Source organism: Ahaetulla prasina, chromosome 1 (genome assembly GCF_028640845.1).
Source record: "Ahaetulla prasina isolate Xishuangbanna chromosome 1, ASM2864084v1, whole genome shotgun sequence".
NCBI lineage: Eukaryota > Metazoa > Chordata > Lepidosauria > Squamata > Colubridae > Ahaetulla > Ahaetulla prasina.
In genome coordinates, this window is record NC_080539.1 from 58,289,388 (window position 1) to 58,313,965 (window position 24,578).

Sequence of the window (24,578 nt, forward strand, 5' to 3'; positions counted from 1 at the left end):
CAATCGAGTTTGGAGTGGTTTACCTTAAGTTTGTTATTATATTAGGGAAACAATGTTAGTGCAATACAGCAGGGGTCTCCAACCTTGACAGCTTTAAGCCTGATGAACTTCAACTCCTAGAATTCCCCAACCAGCTTTGCTGGCTGGGGGATTCTGCGAGTTGAAGGCCACCAGGCTTAAAGTTGCCAAGGTTGGAGACTCCTGCAATACAGTATCTAGGCAAAGTAATGCATGCCATTTAAATTTATTTGTATTTAAACTTCATTGAAAAGTATAGGATTTCTTTAGCTAAATTATCCCATGATTAAGCTAGTATTCATCACAGAACGATAGACTTGAGCCACAGGACTGGCTAGAAACCATTTAAATTGTTATAACCTAACCTAACTGTATTGAGAATGATGCGAGTGTTCCTCATCTTTTCACATACATGGAGGATTTCCATTCTTTTCAAGGAGGGAGTTTAACCTCCTCTCAGAGTTGTCTTTTGCAAACATGGTTCATTATCAATCCACCCAAGATGAGGATATGGTATGTTTTTCAATGTGAGTTACAAAAATAGTAATAATAGACGTAAATTAATAAGTCTGGGATAGGGACACCCAGAATGTTGCCATTTCACCTTTGTAAGTCTATCAGCTTTCTTTCCTCTCCTGTCCCAAAATAGAAATAATGAACCTTTGTAGCAACATATTAATGTTTGATGAACTCTGAAGATGAAAGTCAAAATATGACTTCCTGAGTTTTTAGTGCTTTAAATAGATCTAAAGAAAGACTAATAATGTCACCTTTGCATCAACAATAACAAAAAAAGGTCATTCAATATACCCTGAGTACAAATTGACAGATGTCTTACACATGACATCAAAAACCAAGACAGACACCCATTTAATTATAACTTTAGGAAGTTGAAGATTTGATAGGAAATGTAATATGAAAGGCCAAAAAAAAAGGTGGAGGGGAAGCAAACGAACAATTAAATTTTTGGATTTTCCCTGATATTTCAGTGCTACAGACATTGGCACAAATCCTGAAATATGAGAAGCTTAAAAAAAAACACCTTGCTGATTAATATGTAAGGCATCAATAATAAATCCTGAGGTCTAAAAACTATTAAAAGTTCTTGGAATTTATGGTAGAAGAAAGACAAGTATGTATCCATATGGAAACTGGAAAGTTATATGTATATTCATAGGGAGTGGGGTTGGGTTTTTTTTTACTAAAAGGGGCAGGAATGTGAAAATCTGTTATCGTGTGCCTTTGTGTGACGTTTATTTATTGCATGTTGCAAATGGATGCAAATCGTAGGGCAAAGTATACAAGATTACTGTTACGGGCCCCCAATACATCATTCAAAGAAAGCCAGTGTCTGAGTGAGACAAAACAAAATAGGAAAGTTGCAATTAAAGCAGCATTTTGAACAACTGAAATCAAACCCATTATAGAAATGTATTTGTATGCCTTTCCTCCACAAATATTCATAAAACCTGCAAATTTTTGAGGAAGCCTAAAGAGAAGGAGAATGAGAAAAAAACCCAAAGGGTTTAAATATTAATTGTATTTTTAAAAGACTGGGATTTCTTGGCTAAAATCATCCTATTCCAGAGGAGAAGGGGAGGTAGGGGAACATGATAAAAGGCTACCAATGTAATGTCATTATTTCTGGTAGTTCATGTTTTATTCATGCCTGATGTTTCTAAAACAATTGCTATTTTGTTTTAATCAGTAGGAGTTGGATCCCTGTAATATATATAAGTTCAGCATCACAGGAGGAAAGGAAATTTAACCCTGGTAATTTTAAAAGAGGGACTATATATATATGCATCCACCCATGTACATGTATTTACATAGTCCTTTTAATGTATATATTTTTATACACTGTTGCTAATAAATGCCTTTGGTAGCTTTATCAGTACACCTTTGTGCATATTTATCCAAGATGGCAGATATATCTATTAATCTTTCATTAGTGCATTTTTTTCTAATAATTTAAAACAAAATAGAATATTGATGTCTGATTGCATTTTCCTTTCTGATTCAGGAAATAGAAATTAACGAAATTGCAATACAAATAAAACAAATTTGTCCCACATTCATGTAGTTTGAGGCATTAATGTATTTGCATTTATTCATAATACAGGTTTATTTTTTTAATATTAAACTGATTTGTTTTAATTTTTAGTAGCATTTTCAATTTATTTTCTGAACATAAGAGATTGTTAAAGATACTTCATCCCATATATATATATATATATGTATATGTATATGTACATGTATATGTATGTATGTATGTATGTATGTATGTATGTATGTATGTATATATGTCTGTCTGTCTTTGGTTATTCGGGTTTTCTCCTGCGTAAAATTGGAAGTGTCTTGGCGACGTTTCGATGAAGTCTTATTCGTCATCTTCAAGCTTCAGCTTCGTGCTTCAGAAAACATATATATATATATATATCTTTGCTCGCACAAACACGAACCTGTGCCCACCAGCCTGAAGATGACGAGTGAGACCTCATTGAAACATTGCCAAGATACTCTCAACCTTACACGGGAAAAGACCCAAATATGCCAATACCTACCTACCTACCTACCTACCTACATACATACATACATACATACATACATACACATATAGGTATATATATTTCACTCACTCAATCTTTATCGGATCTTAAACCAGCTGATAAAACATGAAAATCACAATTAATTAGGATAAAGAAGGAAAACTATAATTGCTCCAAAATTCTGGTTACAGCACGGAAACAGCCTTGGTTGCGTTGGTTGATGATCTCTTGAGGGCTCGGGACAGAAGTTGTTCCTCTTTCCTGGTCCTATTAGATCTCTCAGCGGCTTTTGATACCATTGACCATGGTATCCTGCTGCGCCGGCTCGGGGGACTTGGAGTGGGGGGCACTGTTCATCGGTGGTTCTCCTCCTACCTCTTCGACCGGTCACAGACGGTGTTGACAGGAAGGCAGAGATCGGCCCCAAGGCGCCTCTTATGTGGGGTGCCGCAAGGGTCGGTTCTCTCGCCTCTTCTATTCAACATCTATATGAAGCCGCTGGGTGAGATCATCCGTGGTCTTGGGGTGAGTTGTCATCTATACGCTGATGATACTCAGCTCTATATTTCCACCCCTAACCACCCCAACGAGGCTGTTGAAGTGATGTCCCAGTGCCTGGAGGCCATACGGGTCTGGATGGGGAGGAACAGACTCAGACTCAATCCCACCAAGACCGAGTGGCTGTGGATGCCGGCGGCCCGGTACAGTCAGCTAATTCTATTGCTGACCATTGGGGGCGAGCTATTGGCCCCCACGGAAATGGCTTGCAATCTGGGCGTCCTCCTGGATGTACGGCTGTCTTTAGAAGATCATATGATGGCTGTCACCAGGTTCGCCAGGTTCGCCTGATACACCAGTTACGCCCCTTTCTGGATCGGGCTTCCTTATGCATGGTCGCTCATGCCCTTGTTACATCCTGCCTGGACTACTGCAATGCTCTCTACATGGGGCTCCCCTTGAAGGGTACCCGGAGACTCCAACTGGTCCAGAATGCGGCTGCGCGGGTGAACCACCTTGTGGCTCCCGTGTAACACCCCTCCTGCGCAGTCTGCACTGGCTCCCGGTGGTCTTCCGGGTTAACTTCAAGGTACTTGTTATCACCTTTAAAGCGCTCCATGACTTAGGGCCATATTTACGGGACCGCCTACTGCCACCAGTAGCCTCTCACCGACCAGTGCGCTCTCACAGAGAGGGCCTCCTCCAGATACCGTCAGCTAAACAATGTCGGCTGGCGACCTCCAGGGGGAGGGCCTTCTCTGTGGGGGCTCCTACCCTCTGGAACGAGCTCCCTCTGGGGCTTCGTCAAGTCCCCGACCTCAGGACCTTTCACGAGCTGAAGACGTTGTTTGGAAGACCAGGACTAGCGTGAACATAGTTTTAAATTGGGGTTTTAAATCAGGGGTTTTAAACGGGGTTTTAAATTTGTATTTAAAAGTTTTAGGCCATCAATTGAATAAGTTTTCTATTCTTTTTTAGCTGTTTTATATGTATTATATGTTTTCTGTTGTTTTTATTGGCTGTGAACAGCCCTGAGTCCTTCGGGAGAAGGGCGGTATACAAATATAATAAATAAATAAATAAATAAATAAATAAATAAATAAATAAATAAATAAATAAATAAATAAATAAATAAATAAATAAATAAATAAATAAAATGTGTCAAAAGCACTAGAAGAAATATGGTGTGTGGTACAAACTATAAAACAGTGCTTGACTGTCATCAAAGAAATAAAATCAGATTGATCTGGTCATAACAACTGAAGATAAAATAAGCCAGAATGACCAGGATATTCTGGATATTTAATCAAGAATGGAGATAGTAATTCTTGAAAAGAACTTGCATGGAGGCAGCAATATAGAATAATATGTTCCATTGTTTCAATTATTCTAACATTGGAACACAGTCTCTGTTCAAAGGAGATCTTTTGGTATCTCCTTTTAGTAAGCTGCAAACTAAAGTGTAAAATCTTTGGACATTTTAATAATTTGCAAAAACTCAATTATCAGTATGTGGTAGCACATATTCACAGAGATGTGTGATACAAACATATAGTATATATGCAGTATTAGCAATATTAATTGACTATATTTATATGTTTCACATATTCTTAATTATTCCATAAGGAGACGCAGTAGCTCAGTGGCTAAGATGCTGAGCTTGTCGAACAGAAAGGTCAATAGTATGATGGTTCAAATCCCTAGCGCCGCATAACAGAGTGAGCTCTTGTTACTTGCCCCAGCTTCTGCCAACCTAGTAGTTCGAAAGCATGTAAAAATGCAATAGAAAAATAGGGACCACCTCGGTGGGAAGGTAACAGTGTTCCGTGCATCTTCGGCATTTAGTCATGCTGGCCATATGACCATGGAATTGTCATCAGACAGCGCTGGCTCTTCAGCTTAGAAACAGAGATGAACACTGCCCCCTAGAGTTGGGAACGATTAGTATGTATGTGTGAGGAGAACCTTAATTATTATTATTATTATTTATTCGATTTTTATACCGTCCTTCTCCCGAAGGACTCAGGGCGGTGTACAGCCAAAGTAAAAACAGACAATACAATATACAATTTAAAATACAAATTAAAAAACTTATTTTATAATTGGCCTAAAAAACTTTAAAATATATAAAAACTAAAAAACCCTTAAAATTACTAATAGAAAATTTAAAAATCAATAAAATTTAAGCCAGCCCTGCGCAAATAAAAAGATGTGTCTTCAGTTCGCGGCGGAAGGTCCGAAGGTCAGGTATTTGGCGTAAACCCGGGGGAAGTTCATTCCAGAGTGTGGGAGCCCCCACAGAGAAGGACCTTCCCCTGGGGGCCGCCAGCTGGCATTGCTTGGCGGACGGCACCCTGAGAAGTCCCTCTCTGTGAGAGCGTACGGGTCGGTGGGAGGCATGCGGTAACAGCAGGCGGTCCCGTAAGTACCCAGGCCCTAAGCCATGGAGCGCTTTAAATGTAGTAACCAAAACCTTAAAGTGCACCCGAAAGGCCACAGGTAGCCAGTGCAGTCTGCGCAGGAGCGGTGTTATGCGGGAGCTACGCGAAGCTCCCTCTATCACCCGCGCAGCTGCATTCTGGACTAACTGAAGCCTCCGAGTGCACCTCAAGGGGAGCCCCATATAGAGAGCATTACAATAATCCAAGCGAGAGGTAACGAGTGCATGAGTGACTGTGCACAAGGCATCCCGATCAAGGAAGGAGCGCAACTGCCGAACCAGGCGAACCTGGTGGAAGGCCCTGCTGGAGACGGCCGTCAAATGATCTTTAAACGACAGCCGTTCATCCAGGACGACACCTAAGTTGTGCACCCTATCCTTTGGGGCCAATAACTCGCCTCCAACAGTCAGCCGCGGCTGCAGCTGACTGAATCGGGGTGCCGGCATCCACAGCCACTCCGTCTTGGAGGGATTAAGCTTGAGCCTGTTTCTCCCCATCCAGACCCATACGGCTTCCAAACACCGGGACAGCACTTCAACAGCTTCATTGGGGTGGCCCGGGGTGGAAAAGTACAGCTGAGTGTCATCAGCGTACTGCTGGTATCTCACCCCAAAGCCACTGATGATCTCACCCAACGGCTTCATATAGATGTTGAACAGAAGGGGCGAGAGGATCGACCCCTGCGGCACCCCACAAGTGAGGCCCCTCGCGGTCGACCTCTGCCCCCTGTCAACACCGTCTGCGACCAGTCAGAGAGATAGGAGGAGAACCACCGATACACGGTGCCTCCCACTCCCAATCCCCCCAACCGGCGCAGCAAGATACCATGGTCGATGGTATTAAAAGCCGCTGAGAGGTCTAATAGGACCAGGGCAGAGGAATAACCCCTGTCCCTGGCCCTCCAGAGATCATCCACCAATGCAACCAAAGCTGTCTCCGTGCTGTATCCAGGTCGGAAGCCGGACTGGAATGGGTCTAGATAGACGGCTTCATCCAGGTATTGGGGTAGCTGTCGCGCCACAGCACTCTCTACAACCTTCGCAACGAAGCGAAGGTTGGAGACCGGACGATAATTACCCAAAATAGCTGGGTCCAGGGAGGGCTTCTTGAGGAGGGGTCTCACCACCGCCTCTTTCAAGGCAGCAGGGAAAACCCCTTCCAACAAAGAAGCGTTGATAATCCCCTGGAGCCAGCCTCGTGTCACTTCCTGAGTGGCCAGTACTAGCCAGGAAGGACACGGGTCCAGTAAACATGTAGTGGCGTGAAGCCTCCCCAACAACTTGTCCACGTCCTCGGGAGCCACAGGGTCAAACTCATCCCAAACAGACTGACAAGACGTGCCTCCTCTCCCTCGCTTGCATCATCCCAATTTCGGTCCAGACCATCCCGGAGCTGAGCAATTTTATCGTATAGATAACCACTAAACTCCTCGGCACGTCCCTGCAAAGGGTCATCCAGCACCTCCTGATGAAGGAGGGAGCGGGTCACCCGAAACAGGGCGGCCGGGTGGTTATCTGCTGATGCAATGAGGGTGGAGGCATAAGAACACCTCGCCTCCCTCATTGCCACTAGGTAGGTCCTAGAATAGGACCTAACTAGTGTCCGATCAGCTTCGGAACGACTGGACCTCCAGGTGCTCTCTAGGCGTCTTCTCCGGCGTTTCATCTCCCTCAGCCCCTCGGAGAACCAAGGGGCTGGACGAGACCTGCGTCGGGTCAGAGGCTGCAAAGGCGCGACCCAGTCCAAGGCCCCAGCTGCGGCCTGTTCCCAGGCCGCAACTAGTTCCTCAGTCGAGCCGTGGGCCAGATCCTCAGGAATTGGCCCAAGCTCCGTCAGGAACCTCTCAGGGTCCATCAGGCGCCTGGGATGGAACCAACGTCTAGGTTCCGTCTCCCTGCGATGGTGGGTGGCGGTTCGGAGGTCTAGGCGAAGGAGAAAATGATCTGTCCATGACAACGGTTCTGTTACTAAGTCATCTAATTCCAGATCATTTAACCACTGTCCAGAGATATAAATTAAATCCAGCGTGCCTCCTCCCATGTGTGTAGGGCCATCATTTACTTGAATCAGGTCCAAGGCCATCATGGAAGCCTGGAACTCCCGAGCTGCAGTCGATGACAAGCCAGCTGATGGCAGGTTGAAATCCCCCATAACCATAAGTCTGGGGGTCTCAACCACCACACCGGCAAGTACCTCCAACAGCTCGGGCAGGGCTGTGTTCACGCAGCAAGGAGCCAGGTACTGATTCCTATGACCCCACCTCACATAGAGGGATTCACAGCCGGCAATCTGAGGAACAGTGGCCTCCCTCAGCTCTAGAGCCTCCTTAATGACAACCGCCACCCCCCCCACCCCTACCTTGGGCCCTCGGTTGATGAAATGCTCGGAAACCCGGAGGGCACAGCTCGACAAGGGGAACCCCCCCTCTGGGCCCAGCCAGGTCTCCGTAATGCCCATAAGGTCCGCAGACTCCCCCTGAATAAGGTCACAAATCAGGGGAGCTTTATTAACCATGGACCGGGCATTACATAACATCAACTGAAGATCCAAGCTCTGAGGGTCATGGCCGCCCGAGGAACGGGTAGGGACTGAGGGGCCGGAGCACGTGATCGCTTTCAAGCAGCTAGCACGTGCTCCCAACACTCGATATGGCCCCCCCTCCGCCATATCTGCCTCTCCCACTTACCGTACAGATGGAACAACCCTCTAATCCTGGAACGAACCCCTCCCCCCCTGCCTTCAGACCAGATGCCCTGATGCCGCGAACCAGCACAGGGGCTGGATCCCTCCCCGACGGGTTCTTTCCCCCACCCGTCATATCCCTCCCCCCCTTTAAAAAACCCTTATTTACAAATCTATTTAAAAAACCCCACAAATTCTTCTTGGCTGCATGCCACCTCTCTGGGTCCCAAGACCCTTCGTTAAGGTAAGCCCTCGATAACTTGGAGGGCCATTCCTGCGAGGCGGGGGAACCTCGCAGTCGTAATAGTTCGGCAGACGAGTATCTCATGGAGGAGTAGTCAATAAAATGGCGAAAGAGTGTCCATCCCTAATCGGCAAAGATGTTCCAGTCGTTCCGATAGTTCACCAAGACCCAATATTAAACGGTCAACCGTATGGGCCATAGTCCGTAGAAATCCAAAGGGTCCAGGACAACCAACGGATCCGGGGGTCCAGTCCAAATCCAATGACCTCCCTCTCGGAAGCTGGTATGACAGTATTCCCTCGGTTGATCCCTCGGCTGCTAAGGTGGAAAATCGGCAGTCGGATAAAAAAAGGTCTCTCACTTGGATTCCCGGCAAAGCACCATCACGGGACAGAACCCGTGCGGTACGGTGATTGGAACGACATTTGCCAATGCCGTCAATGCCGTCAATACCGCCACCATTAAACTGCAGTTTATGCCGCTGGGCCCAATATGGGACCAGCGTGCCATTGTTAAAAATGTCCAGGCCGGGCCGCCTATCAGTTACTGATGGAGAGAGCGACCGAGAAAACATGCCGCTGAATGGTAATAGCGGCACGGCAGGCCACGGCCAAAAGACAAACTGCGGGAAGGGAAGGGGGCGATACTCCAGCGATGTCCAGGCCCATGAGGGTACCGCCCGACGGCCCAACATACCGCCACTGATGTTACCTGTGGCCCAGCTCACAACATATCGAAGTTCTCCAGACACGGCCAAAACGGCCAAAAACAGCTGAAACAGGCTGGGGCATCTCCTCACACCACCCCAGCATGGCCGCCGCCATCCGCTGCTCAATCATCCTCCAGCTCAATACTCAGCGGCCGAGAGCCCAATGAGGTCAAAAGACCTCGCCCTCGACCACCGAGAAGATCAAAAGTCCGGGGCCGGAGGCCAAGCAGCCCGGCGGTTGTCAAGACGGCTGACATTCCGAAGAACAGCTGAGTCAGTCTGAGCTAATCCGGGCGTTCTCCACTCCCCCCAACATGGCCGTCGCCGTCCGCTGCTCCTCCGGCTCCAAACTCAGCAGCCGAGAGCCCAATGAGGTCCAAAAACCTCGCTCTCGGCAGCCGAGAAGCTCACCAACCAGGAGCCGGAACCCAAGCAGCCCGGCGGCCGGTAGAACGGCATCGCGGCAAGATCACCCAGCTTCCGCCTCCGCGAGGATCAAAACGCCGCCGCCATAACGCGCATGCGCAGAAGAACTTAATTATTCATGAATAATTCCATGAATTATCAAAGTTTTATATATCACATACAGTATACAAAGATATGCCATTTACATGACTGTGCTCAAAATGAAATACGGATTGTATTAATAACTGTACATCTATAGATGCACTGACATTAAACTATATACAAGAAAAAAGAAATTCCAACCTGTATGTCATAAAGAGTGAATGGAGACAAATCTCCTAAAACGAAAGATCCAGGCACCTTCATTCTGGTCCCATATCGGTTATTATTTACATAAATAGAATATTCTGTGACAACACCATTTGAGTTTGAAATCATTGAAGGCACAATGACACGTACAGCTGTACTATTGATGATGACGATCTCTGGAGGGAACAGACTCTCTGGCTCTAGAAACAAAGGAGGAAAGAGAATGAACTCCATCTGCCATTGTAAAAACACGTATTTAACCAAATATACATTAGAATTTAGATTTAGGAAAGCCTCTGCTACTTATCCGCTAGTTTGTTAAAACGTTTGCACTGTTTTCTAAATGGACTTGTTATAAGCTCAGAGACTGTGGGCAAAGGGAATGGTAAAAACCTTTGTATTTCCAGTCTTGCCTTAACTTTACTTTACTATAACTTTGACTAGAGCAGAGGTCTTCAAACTTGGCAGCTTTAAGACTTGTGGACTTCAACTCTCAGAATTCTGGGAGTTGAAGTCCACAAATCTTAAAGCTGCCAAGTTTGGGGACCTCTGGAATAGAGGATTGTGTTTATTTATTTAACTGTGAGACCTCATTCGCAATTATTCAGTATAATGTCCTGTTTCAACTCCACCCTCCTCCCCCACAAGTTATCTTCTAAGGGTGACATCTCCCCATAGCTTTTATTAGCATCATAATTTGAATGTGTATTAAATTATTATGTAAATACTTTTGATGATTACCACAGATAATGATGAAGCATTACCTTCCCCCCCCCAAAAAAAATAACTCCCATCTTTCTTAGCATTAAATTACACAGATTATTTAAGCATGTCATAAATAGCTATCTAAAGGAACTATTTTTAGCTGGGTAAATCCATCTTTACCAGTTGAAAAATTGTACTTCCAATAGGTTCTATTTTATAAATAAAAAGGGGGATGAACTTTGGCTTTGCCAAGAAAATGCAATCCTGACTTAAAGTACTTTGCTAATGACCTGGAACACTTGCTTCTGGGGTAATGATATTATAATGTTTATAATGAGATTTTACAAAGCCAAAAAGATTAGAAAAGCTATTCCAAAAGCATTTGAAATTCACAAGTTGCTTTTTCCGCCCTCCTTTCCCTTCCCTGCCTCCAGCTTGCCAACTGGTTTGGAAATATGTCAGGGAAATTCTCTGAGTGGCTGGATTTACATCTTTCATTTCTGGTTAAACAGTTGACTATCGTGTCACAAGCAGCTGACTTCACAGCATTTTGCTAAAAAACCTCTTATTTTCATAATGGAACAATGACAGATTTCAACCCTCATAAAAGCAGTTAATCAATTTTCAGTTTTTAAGCTGAAACCAAGAGTCAACCTTGGTTTGGAATGCATTACCTGACTCTGTGGTCTCTTCTCATAACCCCAAAAGCTTTATTCAAAATCTATCCACTGTTGACCTCACCACATTCCTAAGAGGACTCTAAGGGGCGTGCATAAGAGCACAAACATGCCTACCGTTCCTGTCCTATTGTTTCTTCTCTTATATATATATATATGCTTATACTACCTTGTTTCTCCTCATATATATGTTTATATATTATATAATCTTTTGTGTTATGCTTGTATATATTGTTATGACAACATTAAATAAAAATAAATAAATAAATAAATAAATAAATAAATAAACCTACCTACGTCTGGTGTAATCACTTGTACAGTTTCACTTGTGATGCTGTTAAGTCCACTGAAAACTTGAAGCAAAATCTGATATTGTGTGTTTGGATATAATTCATCAATAACAGCACTATTTTCACTTGCAGGGATCTTTTTGGAGTTTATTTGGTTAGTGTCATTCCAGGAAAGGAAATAATATTCAATACTTTCTTGAACATCTTGTAAGACTATTTAATGAATAAAAACAAAACAAAAATCTCGTTATGGAAATAAATGGAGAAATAATGACCGCACAGCTTTTGACACAAAAATTACTCCAAGTATGTTAGAACTGCAAAGTTATATGTAAACGGTCCAGTTCAAAGATACTAAGTGGTAAACTCTGTACTGATGATATAAATATTCTATAGGAGAAATTGCGTTGTAGGCAAATCTTATTGTTCAGTCCCTTCTGACTCTTCATAACCCGATGAATCTCATTTCACCAGGATTGTCTGTTGATAATTTTTTTGAGCTCTTGTAAAATTATGATTGTATTACCTGGAATCTCTCCACCTTGTCTTTTATCAGCCTCTTTTCTACAGTATTGTCTTTGATTTTCCCGGGTCTTTTCCAATGAGTCTTGCCTTTGCATTATGTGTCTAAAATATTTAAAGTTTAACTTCATCATTAGTACTACCAATGAGCATTTTTGCTTTCCTTCATGTAATATTGAATGATTTATTCTTCTTGTAGTCCAAGGTATTTTCAATCATTTATCCAACAGCATATTTTAAAGGCATCAATTTAAATAGTGGTACAAAATCTATTCCAGACATAAGAAGATGAGGAGAAACGCAACAGGTTCTTTTTCCCCTTCATAAAACATTATAGACAAAGATTTTGAATAATAAAGGCAGTGTTTCAAAGTATTCTTCCTGAGTCTAGAATAATGTTCTTGAAAATTATGTCTTATCAGGAAGCTTTGCTTCTAGAGCCATTTTATGGGGGTTGGGGGAGAAGAAGTAGTTTTTTGGCACATCCTTTGCCATGTCCACATCTCAGTGTTTCAGAATTCAAGTACCATTAGGTAACCATATGAAGGTAATTAATATTAAACACACTGGAAGGATGGTGAATAAAATATCTATTTCATGCTGAATGTTGATGCCTAGGTGACTATTAGAGACTACGTTGAACACCAGATTCAAGAATCAAGGACTGGGATCATGTATGCATCATCTCTTGGACTGCATTGTTCTGGGAAAATGTATACGACGTATCACTCTAATCAGCGGTGGGTTTCAAAATGTTTTACTACCGGTTCTGTGGGTGTGGCTTTGTGGGTGTGGCATGGCTTTGTGGGCGTGGCAGGGGAAGGATACTGTAAAATCTCCATTTCCTCCCAATCAGCTGGGAATTGGGAGGCAGAGAATAGATGGGGGCGGGGCCAGTCAGAATTTTTACTACCAGTTCTACGAACTACTCAAATTTTCCGCTCCTGGTTCTCCGGAACTGGTCAGAATCTGCTAAAACCCACCACTGACTCTAATCATATCAGGAAAAAAAACCCAGTTGAGCTTGGAAACTAAGCAGTGCTGGGCTTTAGGAAAGAAAATCACTAGGAATTCTAGAGGTGTCAACTAAGCTGAGATGTTGGAAAACGTTCTGGATGGTACTCATAAAAAACAATTAGAGAATTCCAATTTGATGGGCTAGAATGAGAAGTTGGAAAATATTCTGGAAGAAAGCAATGGCAAACCACTTCAGTATTTAGTCCTGCAAGGCTGATACCAAGAATCAAGCCTGATTTAAGAGAATCTTTATCTTCTTTATTTGAATGTATCTGCATGTGAATAGGAGGAATGGACATCCTAATTTTTAAGCTCAGAAACTTGTTTTAAGAGGTCAGAATGTTAAAAGATTGCTTTTAAAACAACACATAACAGTTAATCATACATAGCCTGTTTAGAGCTTCAAATGAATGCTTTAAAAAACAAAGGGGTGTGTGTGTTTGTGGGGGGAAAACTGCAGGCACAATCTAAAACTCAACCATCTATGAATTGATATTTCCAGATAGATCATCAGAATAAAACTTCTGTTTCCATTTTCTTTTATTTCTGTAGCTTAATTTTAGCAGACCCTCTGTTTCCAAAACTCCTGTGCTATCTTTCACCTCTGAACCTACCAGCAACAAAGACATAAAGAAAGTTGTTTTCAAATGATTACTGGGATGGAGGTGGGGGGGGGGCAGGGAAAATTTGTTCCAGATCTGTGACAAAATAAAAACATTTGGAGGCAGGGAGATTGCTTATTTGTTTGGAATAAGGCATATCAAGCAATGAAAGAATAAATAAAGGTTTGCTCTAATGACCCTCACTTGATGTTTAACCTTTGCATTCATAAACAGATATCTAGGAAATTTGTGCAGTAAGAATGAAAATGAAGCCAGATTGTATTACCTTTATCTAGATGGTCAGAGGTTTGAATTACTAAAGTAATGAAACTTCAGCAGCCTGCTTCAGATCTATTAGGTTTGTCAGTTTTTATAAGCATGCTTACTTCAGGCATCCAATTATAAATATAAATTTTAGTGGAACCTCTATTTGCCAAGAGTCACTAGTAAGTGCTTACAGACAGATTTGCATGTACATATTGAAGAATTAACCTACTGCTTTGATGGACAGGTAATCTGGATTAAATGGATATGTTCCTCTCAAGATGACATAGCACAAATGTGTACATTTGCATATACAGAAAATCCATAACTCTTCTGGAAAGGAAGATCAGGCTGTACAGAAATGCTGGCATTTGAAATAATATGACAACCTCAAAGAGGTTTGAATTGATGTACTGTCTGCTTTAAACTTCTTATGCGGTTTCACATTGTGAAACGCATCCAGAATCACAAGCAAATGTTGACTAACCCAAATCTTCTTAATTAATCACCTCAGAAAGAATGTTGTAGAATAAGAAAAGGTGGAGATTTTAAAACCAAACCAAACCAGAATATTCTTTGGGAAAAAGAGGCTACAATATTGGGAGAATGTATCTCCCTTGCTCAAAATACGTGAATAACCTGAAAGACAAGAAATTCAGGACAGAGAAAATGAAATCCTTAGGACATCACACAGTTAATTGGTGGAAGTTGCTATCACCAGGTACACTGTTGACCAGAAACTTAAATTTCTTTAAAAGAGGATTTGATAAATTCTTAAGGAGAGCGAGAATCAATGGCAAATTGTAAGCATGGCTATAGATGATCTCCAGTATTGAAGGCAGTGAATATTTTGTTACTGCTGGGCAGATATTGCTACTGTCCTTTTTGTGAGCTTCCCATTTGCTGAAAGAAATGGTTCTTCTTGCATTCTTAATAGACTATAGCACATATATTTATACACATGGTTGAACTTTCCCAAGGAAGAGTGAAGTTTTCTTTAATATATAGTTTCCCCTTCTTCAGAATATTATGATCCCAACAAGAGGAACAATGATAAGAGAAATAAATTGCTGGGGAATTTCCTAATACTAACTGTGTTGAAGGAAGAATGAGTTGGAACCAGTGGTGGGTTTCAATTTTTTTTACTACCGGTTCGGTGGGTGTGGCTTGGTGGGTGTGGTGTGGTGTGGCTTGGTGGGTGTGCTTGGTGGGCGTGGCAGGGGAAGGATACTGTAAAATCTCCATTCCCAACCCACTCCAGGGGAAGATTCCTGCAAAATTCCCATTTCCTCCCAGTCAGCTGGGACTTGGGAGACAGAGAATAGATGCGGGTGGGGCCAGTCAGAATTTTTACTACCGGTTCTCCAGAACTGGTCAAAACCTGCTGAAACCCACCTCTGGTGGGAACTACAATGCTCCTCTTTTTTTTTTTAAGGAACCCATCCTTAACTCTTTTGGAAAAGGTTTATGTTATCCGAAAGAAGATAAATAAAAAAAGACCAAACATCAGAAAAAGAGCCAATGAATTCGGTGGAAGAGCACCTAGTTGTGACTAGAGATGTGGTTGGTGACAAAGGATATTACTCAAACTCCTGATTGTAATCCAAGTTTAGAAAAATGGAATGCTGTCCTGGCACTGACAAATTTACAGCCCAGAGGTCTTGGTATAAAGTCTATGGCATTAGCAAGTCGCACAAGCCCAATGTTGGCCTCTTAGAAGCCCAGATGCAGTCAAGAACCCCCGTTCCTGATAAGAAGGCAGTTGCAAAACAGAATGGAAATGAAGGCAGGGCAACATGACAGATATCTGGATAATTCAGAACAACAGCTGCAGCCTCAAAAAGCCAGCCAATGTAAGTCTGTAGCTACAGATTGCCCTAGAGCAGAGGTCACCAACCTTTTGGACCTCAGGGACCACTAAATTCATAATTTTAAATCTCAAGGACCACTAATATGAATTTTTAAAAAGATAAATAGTATTTAGTGCAATATAAAAAATGAAAATAATTTTTCTGCGGACCACTGGTTGGTGACCACTCCTTAGAGGAAATAAATAATTTGGATAGTTTTGGGTCTCAGTGTAGACTTGTCTATGGAACTGAGTTTATATTGATCACTCTTGTGGATAACCAACAGCAAGATTGGGAGAGGGAAAGGGATATATTTGGATGAGGTTTCCCGCTGACATAAAGTTAGGTGTGATCAGTATTGATATATGTCAACCCTAGGTCAGACAAGAGATGTAGTCAAAATTCTGTATCACTGACAGAAAACTGTTAGGGTTTGGATGAGGATGAATAGATCTAGGGTAGGGCTTCCCAAACCGTAAAGTGCAGACAGAATACAGAAAATTTTTGGGAAGTGCAGACAGAGTCCAGGGCAGATGTGGAGAACCTTTGACGTACATTGTTACAATAACCTTTCAAAAAGTTCTTTGTAGTTTTATGTTCATTTTGGATTTTTACAGGAGGTATACACTAAAGTGAAATGTGATGGCAAAAGATTTAGGTACCCCTGATCTAGGCTCAATCCTAGCAAAATTAAATAGCTTTGAATTCAGAAGCCTTCTGATGGTATATTTCATCTTTGGTTCTGCATGGGATCATGCTTTTCCATGCAGAAATATTCATAAATTGGGGTTCTTCCTGGATTCAGAGCTCTGCTTTATCGATGCAATGCCTCTAATAGAATTTTCACATCACTCTAGTTTGCAAAAATGTTTTAAAAAATCTGACACTGAGGAGTCAGCCATTAAGCAAAGAGAAGCAACATCCTTTGTATTTAACTGAAAGCCAGTTGTTTAATGTGAGATGATGGATATAATCAAGAAGAACACTTACTTGGAGTGGTCCATTTCACTTCTATAGCTGTGTGGTTAAGAGGCTTTGCAGCAACATTAGTGCCTTTCTCTGAAAATCCTGGTAATGTTGTACCAACCACTTCTTCACTTGACGTATAGCCTACTTCATTATGTACTATTAGCTTATATGCATATGTTGTATTCCTAAAGGATATGATTTATATCATTAAAAAAAGGAAAAATCATTAGAAGTATTAAATGTTTACTTCAGATTCTAACCAAAAGTATATTCAGCAGAGCTGCTATTTGACTCAAAAATTGTGAATTTTTGAGTTAAAAAATGTTTTTCAGTTCAAAAACAAATTTTGGTAACTATGTCGAAAGATAGTTATGGCAATTCCAAGCCCTTTAAAAAAAAGAAAAAGAAAAAAAAGCAGGTTTAATTTATGATCCAATTTAATTTTTATTCTTTTCTCTTCATTTACTCTCTCTTGTAGCCTACATAGCTCTCACTATTTCCAGAATTTTAACCTCTTATAAGACACTAGTTGGAGCGCTAGTTTGCATTTACTTCAAAGTTAAATCCTGATTCATTAGTTTAATTCCCAACTCCAGATACTTCAAAAGTATCCTGAACTCTCATTTTCAAAAATTCCTTGCCTTCAAGAAAATGCGTAGAACAATATTCAGGGAAGGCAATTACAAGAAATTCATAAGACAGGAAAAGTTCAGGACAATATTTCTGCATTTGTCAACAAACCACAGTAAAGCTAGCTTAACATGATATATACTACTACTACTACTACTACTAACAACAACAACAACAACAACAACAACAGAGTTGGAAGGGACCTTGGAGGTCTTCTAGTCCAACCCCCTGCCCAGGCAGGAAACCCTACACCATTTCAGACAAATGGTTATCCAACATTTTCTTAAAAATTTCCAGTCCAGATATGAACCTCTCTGTAAGATATGGTGGCAGGAAAGGAAGATACAGTTATCCAAGCTACTGTGTTTGGTTAGTTGGAAAATCTTTTTACTAAAGGTTTAGATTCAACAGAATTCATAGAATTTAGTCAAGGAACACAGAATAGACAATTACTGTTTTTACACAATGCCACAAAGTAGTTTGATTTTGGCTTAGTAATATGTGAAACCAGTTTTTATAATGTGTAAATCATTTTTTTAAGGATTGGAAATGTGGTTTATTCAATGAACATTGATTAAACAAACAGTTGTTTAGTAAAATACATGAACCCAGCCTACAGGTTTAAACATGCCCACCATAAATACAGACTCCAGTACCGTGCTCCAATGTGTGAAGGAAGCTTAACATATTTTTGACTAAATGAATATTTTCTGGTTATGCATGATAGGGTCAGAAGTCCAAGGGACCAACAGAAGGATATAATGATGGGTTAGGGTTGATGATTTGTTATAGAATGGGACATCTTAGAATAGGACAAAGACAGGCAGGTGGAGGAAGGTTTGTAAAGAAACAAGGACAATAAAGCCCTAGATATTGCTTTACTTAAACAAAAAGAAAAAGCCACAATTAAAAGAGTCCTAGGTCAACACATCACAGATCTATACTCCTCCATAAATATTTCTCAAACCCATGAACAAGCTAGCAATAGAATAGAATTGGAAGGATGCTGGATGCTGTGTACCTTAATGAAATAAGTAAAACCACTCACTCAATATTCCAGCAGTTCACTTCTTACTTTCCTGAGCATTCTTTTTTAAAAAAAAGCAAAACAAAATTGCACAGAGGAGAAGAGTAGGTAACCAAACCAAACAAAAGAGTGTTAATAAAGGCTCATGCCAAAGGAGATGACAGAAAATATTTCATTACATAATTAACATGTTTGCAACACGGAGATGCAAGGAACGCTTTGAACTATTAAATATGGGCTATACAAAATGCCAGCATTTGTTTTTATAGTTTTAGTAATCTTACCTGCTAAGACCCTTATCTTCATAAAACCACTGAGTTCCTGAGTAAATATTGTCCCAGAGATTTAAATCTTCAGGGGGATTTGATGCAAGTGGCTGCTGGATTTTACGTCTCAGGAGCTCATATCTAACACAAAAGACAAGCAGAATGGTGGGATTATCTTAACTAATGTTATGACAAAAAAAGGTTGCTTTTAAAAGTCACACGTTGTTTTCTTTTTACAGCTGTAATCTTGTTTTTTAATATTTTAGAATTTGACACTTTCCATAACTTATGTAATTAGTTTCAGAATGGATGAGGTGGGGTTTTTTTTAGCAGTTCTTTTATTAAGGAAAAATTATCTGAGTATGTAATAGAGTGTTTGATGAAATGTTTGCATACCTTTTTAGGATAATTTGACAGCAGTTTGAACAGGCAAATTTGCTTTATATAGAAAAAAAGTTAAGAAACAGAAACTATATGAAAACTTAACAAGTTCTCTTCCTAGCATAAACTTTATCTGCTAGGTAACTACCCTGATTTGATTTGGTTTAATAATAAAGATTTACCCTTGAAAGTTGTAAAATAATAACTAGGTCAGGCGACTATGATAATCAGTTTTTATATTAGTTGCTTTTTAAAAAAACTGCTTTTCCTCAATTTATTTGTAAATGTATCAGGATTTTCTTTGCCCTGCAATAAATTTTTTCTTGGGAGACTATTATTCAGAAGCGAAGATTTGTGCCATGAACAGGAAAGTGGCTTCAACAGACTTGAGAAGCTAAAAATTTATAGATGTATGCCGTGGTGGGATTCAGCCAGTTCACACCACTTTGGGAGAACCGGTAGTTAACTTTCTGAGCAGTTTGGTGAACTGGTTGTTGGAAGAAATCATTAGGGCAGAGAACCCGTTGTTAAATTATTTGAATCCCACCACTGGATGTATGTGTATGTACAGTATGTTTATCTGAACAGAAGAAAATCAATAAGGTCTCAACACATTCAATGCCCCCAGCAGAAACAGAAAATTATTAGGAACAGCAAAGAAAATATAGGAAATAAATTTTTCTCCAGAATTCTGACTGAATCAAATAACACAATTAATTAATTTTAGGACTCAGTTTACTTTGAGATGGAAGGATTAGTCTAATTCAAATCTGAATTATTTGCACCGGTTAATAATGTTAATCTTAATTTTAAATTTTAATTTTAAATTGTTAATTTTGTTAATCTATCTAACAAAATGAAATTCAATGTAGAGAAAAGTAAAGTCTTACACTTGGGTAAGAAAAACCAAAAGCACGCATATAAACCGGGGGAAACCAGGCTTAATACCAGTGACTGTGAGAGGGATCTTGGAGTCTTAGTGGACAATCTAATATGAGTCAGTGTGCAGCGGCAGCTAAAAAAGCCAACAGAATACTAAATTGCATTAACAGAGGGATAATCAAGATCAAGTGAGGTACTAATACCCCTCTGTAAAGCCCTAGTAAGACCACACCTACAGTACTGCATTCAGTTTTGGTCACTACACTATAAAAAAAGATGTTGAGACGCTAGAAAAAGTGCAAAGGAGAGCAACCAGGATGATTAGGGGACTGGAGAATAAAACATATGAAGAATGGTTACATGAACTGGACATGGCTAGCCTAGTGAAGAAAAGGACCAGGGGAACATGATAGCTGTGTTCTAGTACTTGAGGGGCTGCCATTGAGAGGAGGGGTCAAGCTGTTTTCCAAAGCAACTGAAAGCCAGACAAGGAATAATGGATGGAAACTGACCAAGGAGAGATTCAACCTAGAAATGAGGAGGAACTTTCTGACAGTGAGAACAATCAACCAATGGAACAGCTTGCCTTCGGAACTTGTGGGAGCTTCATCACTTGAGTCTTTCAAGAAAAGATTGAACTGCCATTTGTCAGAAATGATACAGGGTCTCCTGCTTGAGTGGGGGGTTGAACTAGATGACCTATAAGGTCCCTTGCAACTCTGTTAATCTGTTTTCTGTTTTTTTCCCTTAACATTTCCATATTTTATACTTGAGTTTAAAAAATCCTTACTTTTGAAAAAGTATTTATCAGGCAAGAGTCTTTTTCCCCATGAAGTTTCTCTCCTTTTAAAAAGAAAAGAAACAAAGCAAAGAAAGCAAAGTTGCTTCAAGTAGATAGAAATTCCAGCTGTCAGGTCCATTTGGCTACTCATGACTTTGGGAGGAACTGAACATACTATCTTTCCAAGAGAAACTGCTTAGAGCAGGTGGGTGGGGAACTATGGCCCCTTTATGACCAGTGAACTTCAACTCCCAGAATTTCCTGAGGCAGCCGTGCTCAGCAATATTGGCTCAGGAATTCTGAGAGTTGAAGTCCACTAGTCCAGGGGTCTCCAACCTTGACAACTTTAAGACTTGTGGACTTCAACTCTCAGAGTTCCTCAGCCAGCTTTGTCAAGGTTGGAGACCCCTGCACCAGTCATAAAGTTCCCCATCCCTGGTTTAGAGAAAAGATGCACAATCCCAGGCAACTTTTTAAAAAATAGAATCAAGGTTCCTGGGAGGAACAATACATCATCATGACCTTTATTCCCAAGATATTTTAAGACCCAATTTGAACACAGAGTAGCTGCCATGTGAACAACCTCAACTTTTAGATACTATGAATATATATTTTAGCTAAGACAATGTCCTAAAGTATATTTTTAATGACAGCCTTCAGAACACTTTGCCAAATTTATCTTCTAAGATTCCTTAGAAGAATTATATTCTGAGGAGTATCCCAATTCAAGAGGTGGAACATTACTGTACTTTTAATTCCTTTAGTTCATTTGCATCTTTTCCTTTTGACATTTCCATGTGTACTGAGGCATGGATAGCAATTCACAAAAATGTGCTTTTGTTATAGCTGTATATATTATTCACCTTAGGTTAACTAATATATACAAGTAATTTGAGTTCAAAGTGCTTTGGTTGGAATGAACAGAAGAAAAGAAAACCACTCTCTCAAATTTCCAAATATTTTATACAGTATTTGTTTCTTTTTGTAAGTAATCTTTAATTCCTCAGATAATCACTAGGGAAAATTGAAAATGTAATACCAGTCAAATAGTCTGCTGTCCCCCCAACATAACCTCTTCAGTATTTTCAGTTTATCACCTAATCATCACATTTTATTTACCTAAGATGGCACATTTATTTACCTAAGATGGCGCCGACGAAGGCTGCCTCGGTGAAATGCTCTCTAATTGTTTCTTTATTTCTAATTGTTCTCTGTGACTCACTACGGATTTCCTACTCACGAGACCATCTGCTAAAAATTAAGGAACATTTCTTTAAGGAGCAGCTTTCTTTAATCTCACCCCCGCCTGTCTTTACAAACACGGAGGAGATTCTAACACAGGAGGAGGCAATTCCCATGGAGCCATGGATTACTAAAAAAACCAAACAACGGAAACGAAGGAAATGAGGTAAACGATCTGGGATCTTAATCAAGCTAAGAACTCACACTAAAACTCCTCTGCCTTCAATTTTCCTAACAAATATACGCTCACTTGCAAATAAGATGGATGAAATACTCCTCTTAAACAAATACTATTCTGATTTTCGCAATTCAGCAGTCCTATGCTTCTCTGAAACCTGGTTAAATGAATCAATTGAAAATAGCAGCCTGAACATTCCAGGATTTCAAATTGAACGATCAGACAGGATTCCAGAAACATCTGGTAAAAAGAAAGGAGGAGGCTTATGCCTATATATTAATTCAACCTGGTGTCAAGATTTTAACATAATTTACAAATTCTGTGACAACAATTTAGAGACTCTAATTATCAACTGCAAACCTTACTATTCGCCTCGTGAATTTTCCTCATTTCTTCTAATTGCTGTTTATGTCCCACCACAAGCCTGTGTAAACGAGGCATTACGAACTCTAGCTGACCAAATCATGGAGGCTGAAGCCAAACACCCTGATTCACTGGCCATTGTTTTGGGAGATCTAAACAAGGCAAACTTAAGGAAAGAACTACCAAAATACTTTCAGCATGTCAATTGTCCCACCAGAGGCAAGAATACTCTAGACCACTGCTACACAACACTAAAAGATGCCTATCGGTCTTTACCACGTGCAGCTGTAGGACACTCTGATCATTGCATGATTCACCTTGTACCTGCTTACAGGCAAAGACTTAAAGCCATAAAACCAATAATTAAATCAGTGAAAACCTGGACGGAGGAATCAGAATTAAAGCTACAGGCATGTTTTGACTGCACTGATTGGAATATTTTAAAGATACCTCTGCAGACCTGGATGAACTCACAGATACTGTAACATCATATGTCAGCTTCTGTGAAGACCTATGTGTACCTACAAGGAACTTGCGAATACACAGTAATAACAAACCTTGGTTTACACCTAAACTTAAGCAGCTACGACATTCCAAAGAGGAAGCCTACAGAAAAGGTGATAAAATGCTGTACAATCAGGCCAGAAATGCACTAACAAGGGAGATAAGAGCAGCAAAAAGAAGCTACTCTGAAAAGCTAAAGAATCAATTTTCAGCAAATGAACCAGCAAACATGTGGAAAACTCTTAAAAATATCACCGGCTATGGCAAACCTCCTTCCCAGGCTGAAGGTAATCAACAACTGGCAGATGACCTGAATGAGTTTTACTGCAGGTTTGAAAGGAAACTACAGCCACCTATCTCCACAACCCCCATCTCAGACACACCAACAACAGCCAAGCCTCCTACAACTGACCCCATTTCATTGGGTTCACAACCCCTAGTGATCACAGAAAAGGAAGTGCAGGACCTATTTCACAGACAAAAGCCAGGAAAAGCTCCAGGCCCAGACAAGATAACTCCTTCTTGCTTAAAAGTCTGTGCTGACCAATTGGCCACATCTTCACCCATATTTTCAATAAATCACTAGAGATGTGCTATGTTCCTTCTTGCTTCAAACGCTCTACCATCATCCCAGTGCCGAAGAAGCCCACCATCAAGGAACTGAATGACTACAGACCAGTTGCTCTAACATCTGTAGTCATGAAAACCTTTGAAAGGCTAGTGCTTTCCTACCTGAAAACCATCACGAATCCGCTCTTAGACCCCTTGCAATTTGCATACCGAGCAAATAGATCAACAGATGATGCTGTTAATATGGCTCTGCACTACATCCTACAACATCTTGAGTCTCCAAAGACCTATGCAAGGGTCCTTTTTGTAGACTTTAGTTCAGCATTCAATACCATCATTCCAGACATTCTTCTAACTAAGCTAAACCAGCTACAGGTACCGGAACAGACTTGTAAGTGGATCACAAGCTTCCTAACAAACAGGAAGCAGCAGGTGAAGCTAAGCAAGATCACATCAAATACCTGTACAATTAGCACAGGGGGCCCCCAAGGCTGTGTGCTCTCCCCACTTCTCTTCTCTCTGTATACCAATGACTGCATCTCCAATGATCCATTTGTTAAGCTACTGAAGTTCGCAGATGACACAACAGTGATTGGTCTCATTCGAGACAATGACGAATCCGCATATAGGCGAGAGGTCGAACGACTAGCCTTGTGGTGCAACCAAAACAATCTGGAACTGAACACACTCAAAACCGTAGAAATGGTGGTAGACTTTAGGAAAACCCTTCCATACTTCCACCTCTCACAATACTTGACAACACAGTATCAACAGTAGAAACCTTCAAATTTCTGGGTTCTATCATATCGCAAGATCTCAAATGGACAGCTAACATCAAAACATCATTAAAAAGGACAACAAAGAATGTTCTTTCTGCCAACTCAGTAAGCTCAAACTGCCCAAGGAGCTGCTGATCCAATTCTACAGAGGAATTATTGAGTCTGTCATTTGCACCTCTATAACTGTCTGGTTCGGTTCTGCAACCCAACAAGAAAAACACAGA

General features: G+C 40.9%; 1 protein-coding gene across 1 annotated transcript in view; it reads right to left on the reverse strand.

The window, feature by feature from the left end:
* USH2A (usherin) overlaps positions 1-24,578 on the reverse strand; it is a 587,033-nt gene that overhangs the window by 161,728 nt on the left and 400,727 nt on the right. The window contains exons 42-45 of the mRNA XM_058169610.1: positions 18,693-18,815; positions 16,773-16,936; positions 11,531-11,740; positions 9,850-10,055 (exon numbers count right to left, since the gene is read on the reverse strand). Coding sequence (XP_058025593.1) covers positions 9,850-10,055; positions 11,531-11,740; positions 16,773-16,936; positions 18,693-18,815 — 703 coding nt within the window. The remainder of the gene's footprint in view (positions 1-9,849; positions 10,056-11,530; positions 11,741-16,772; positions 16,937-18,692; positions 18,816-24,578) is intronic.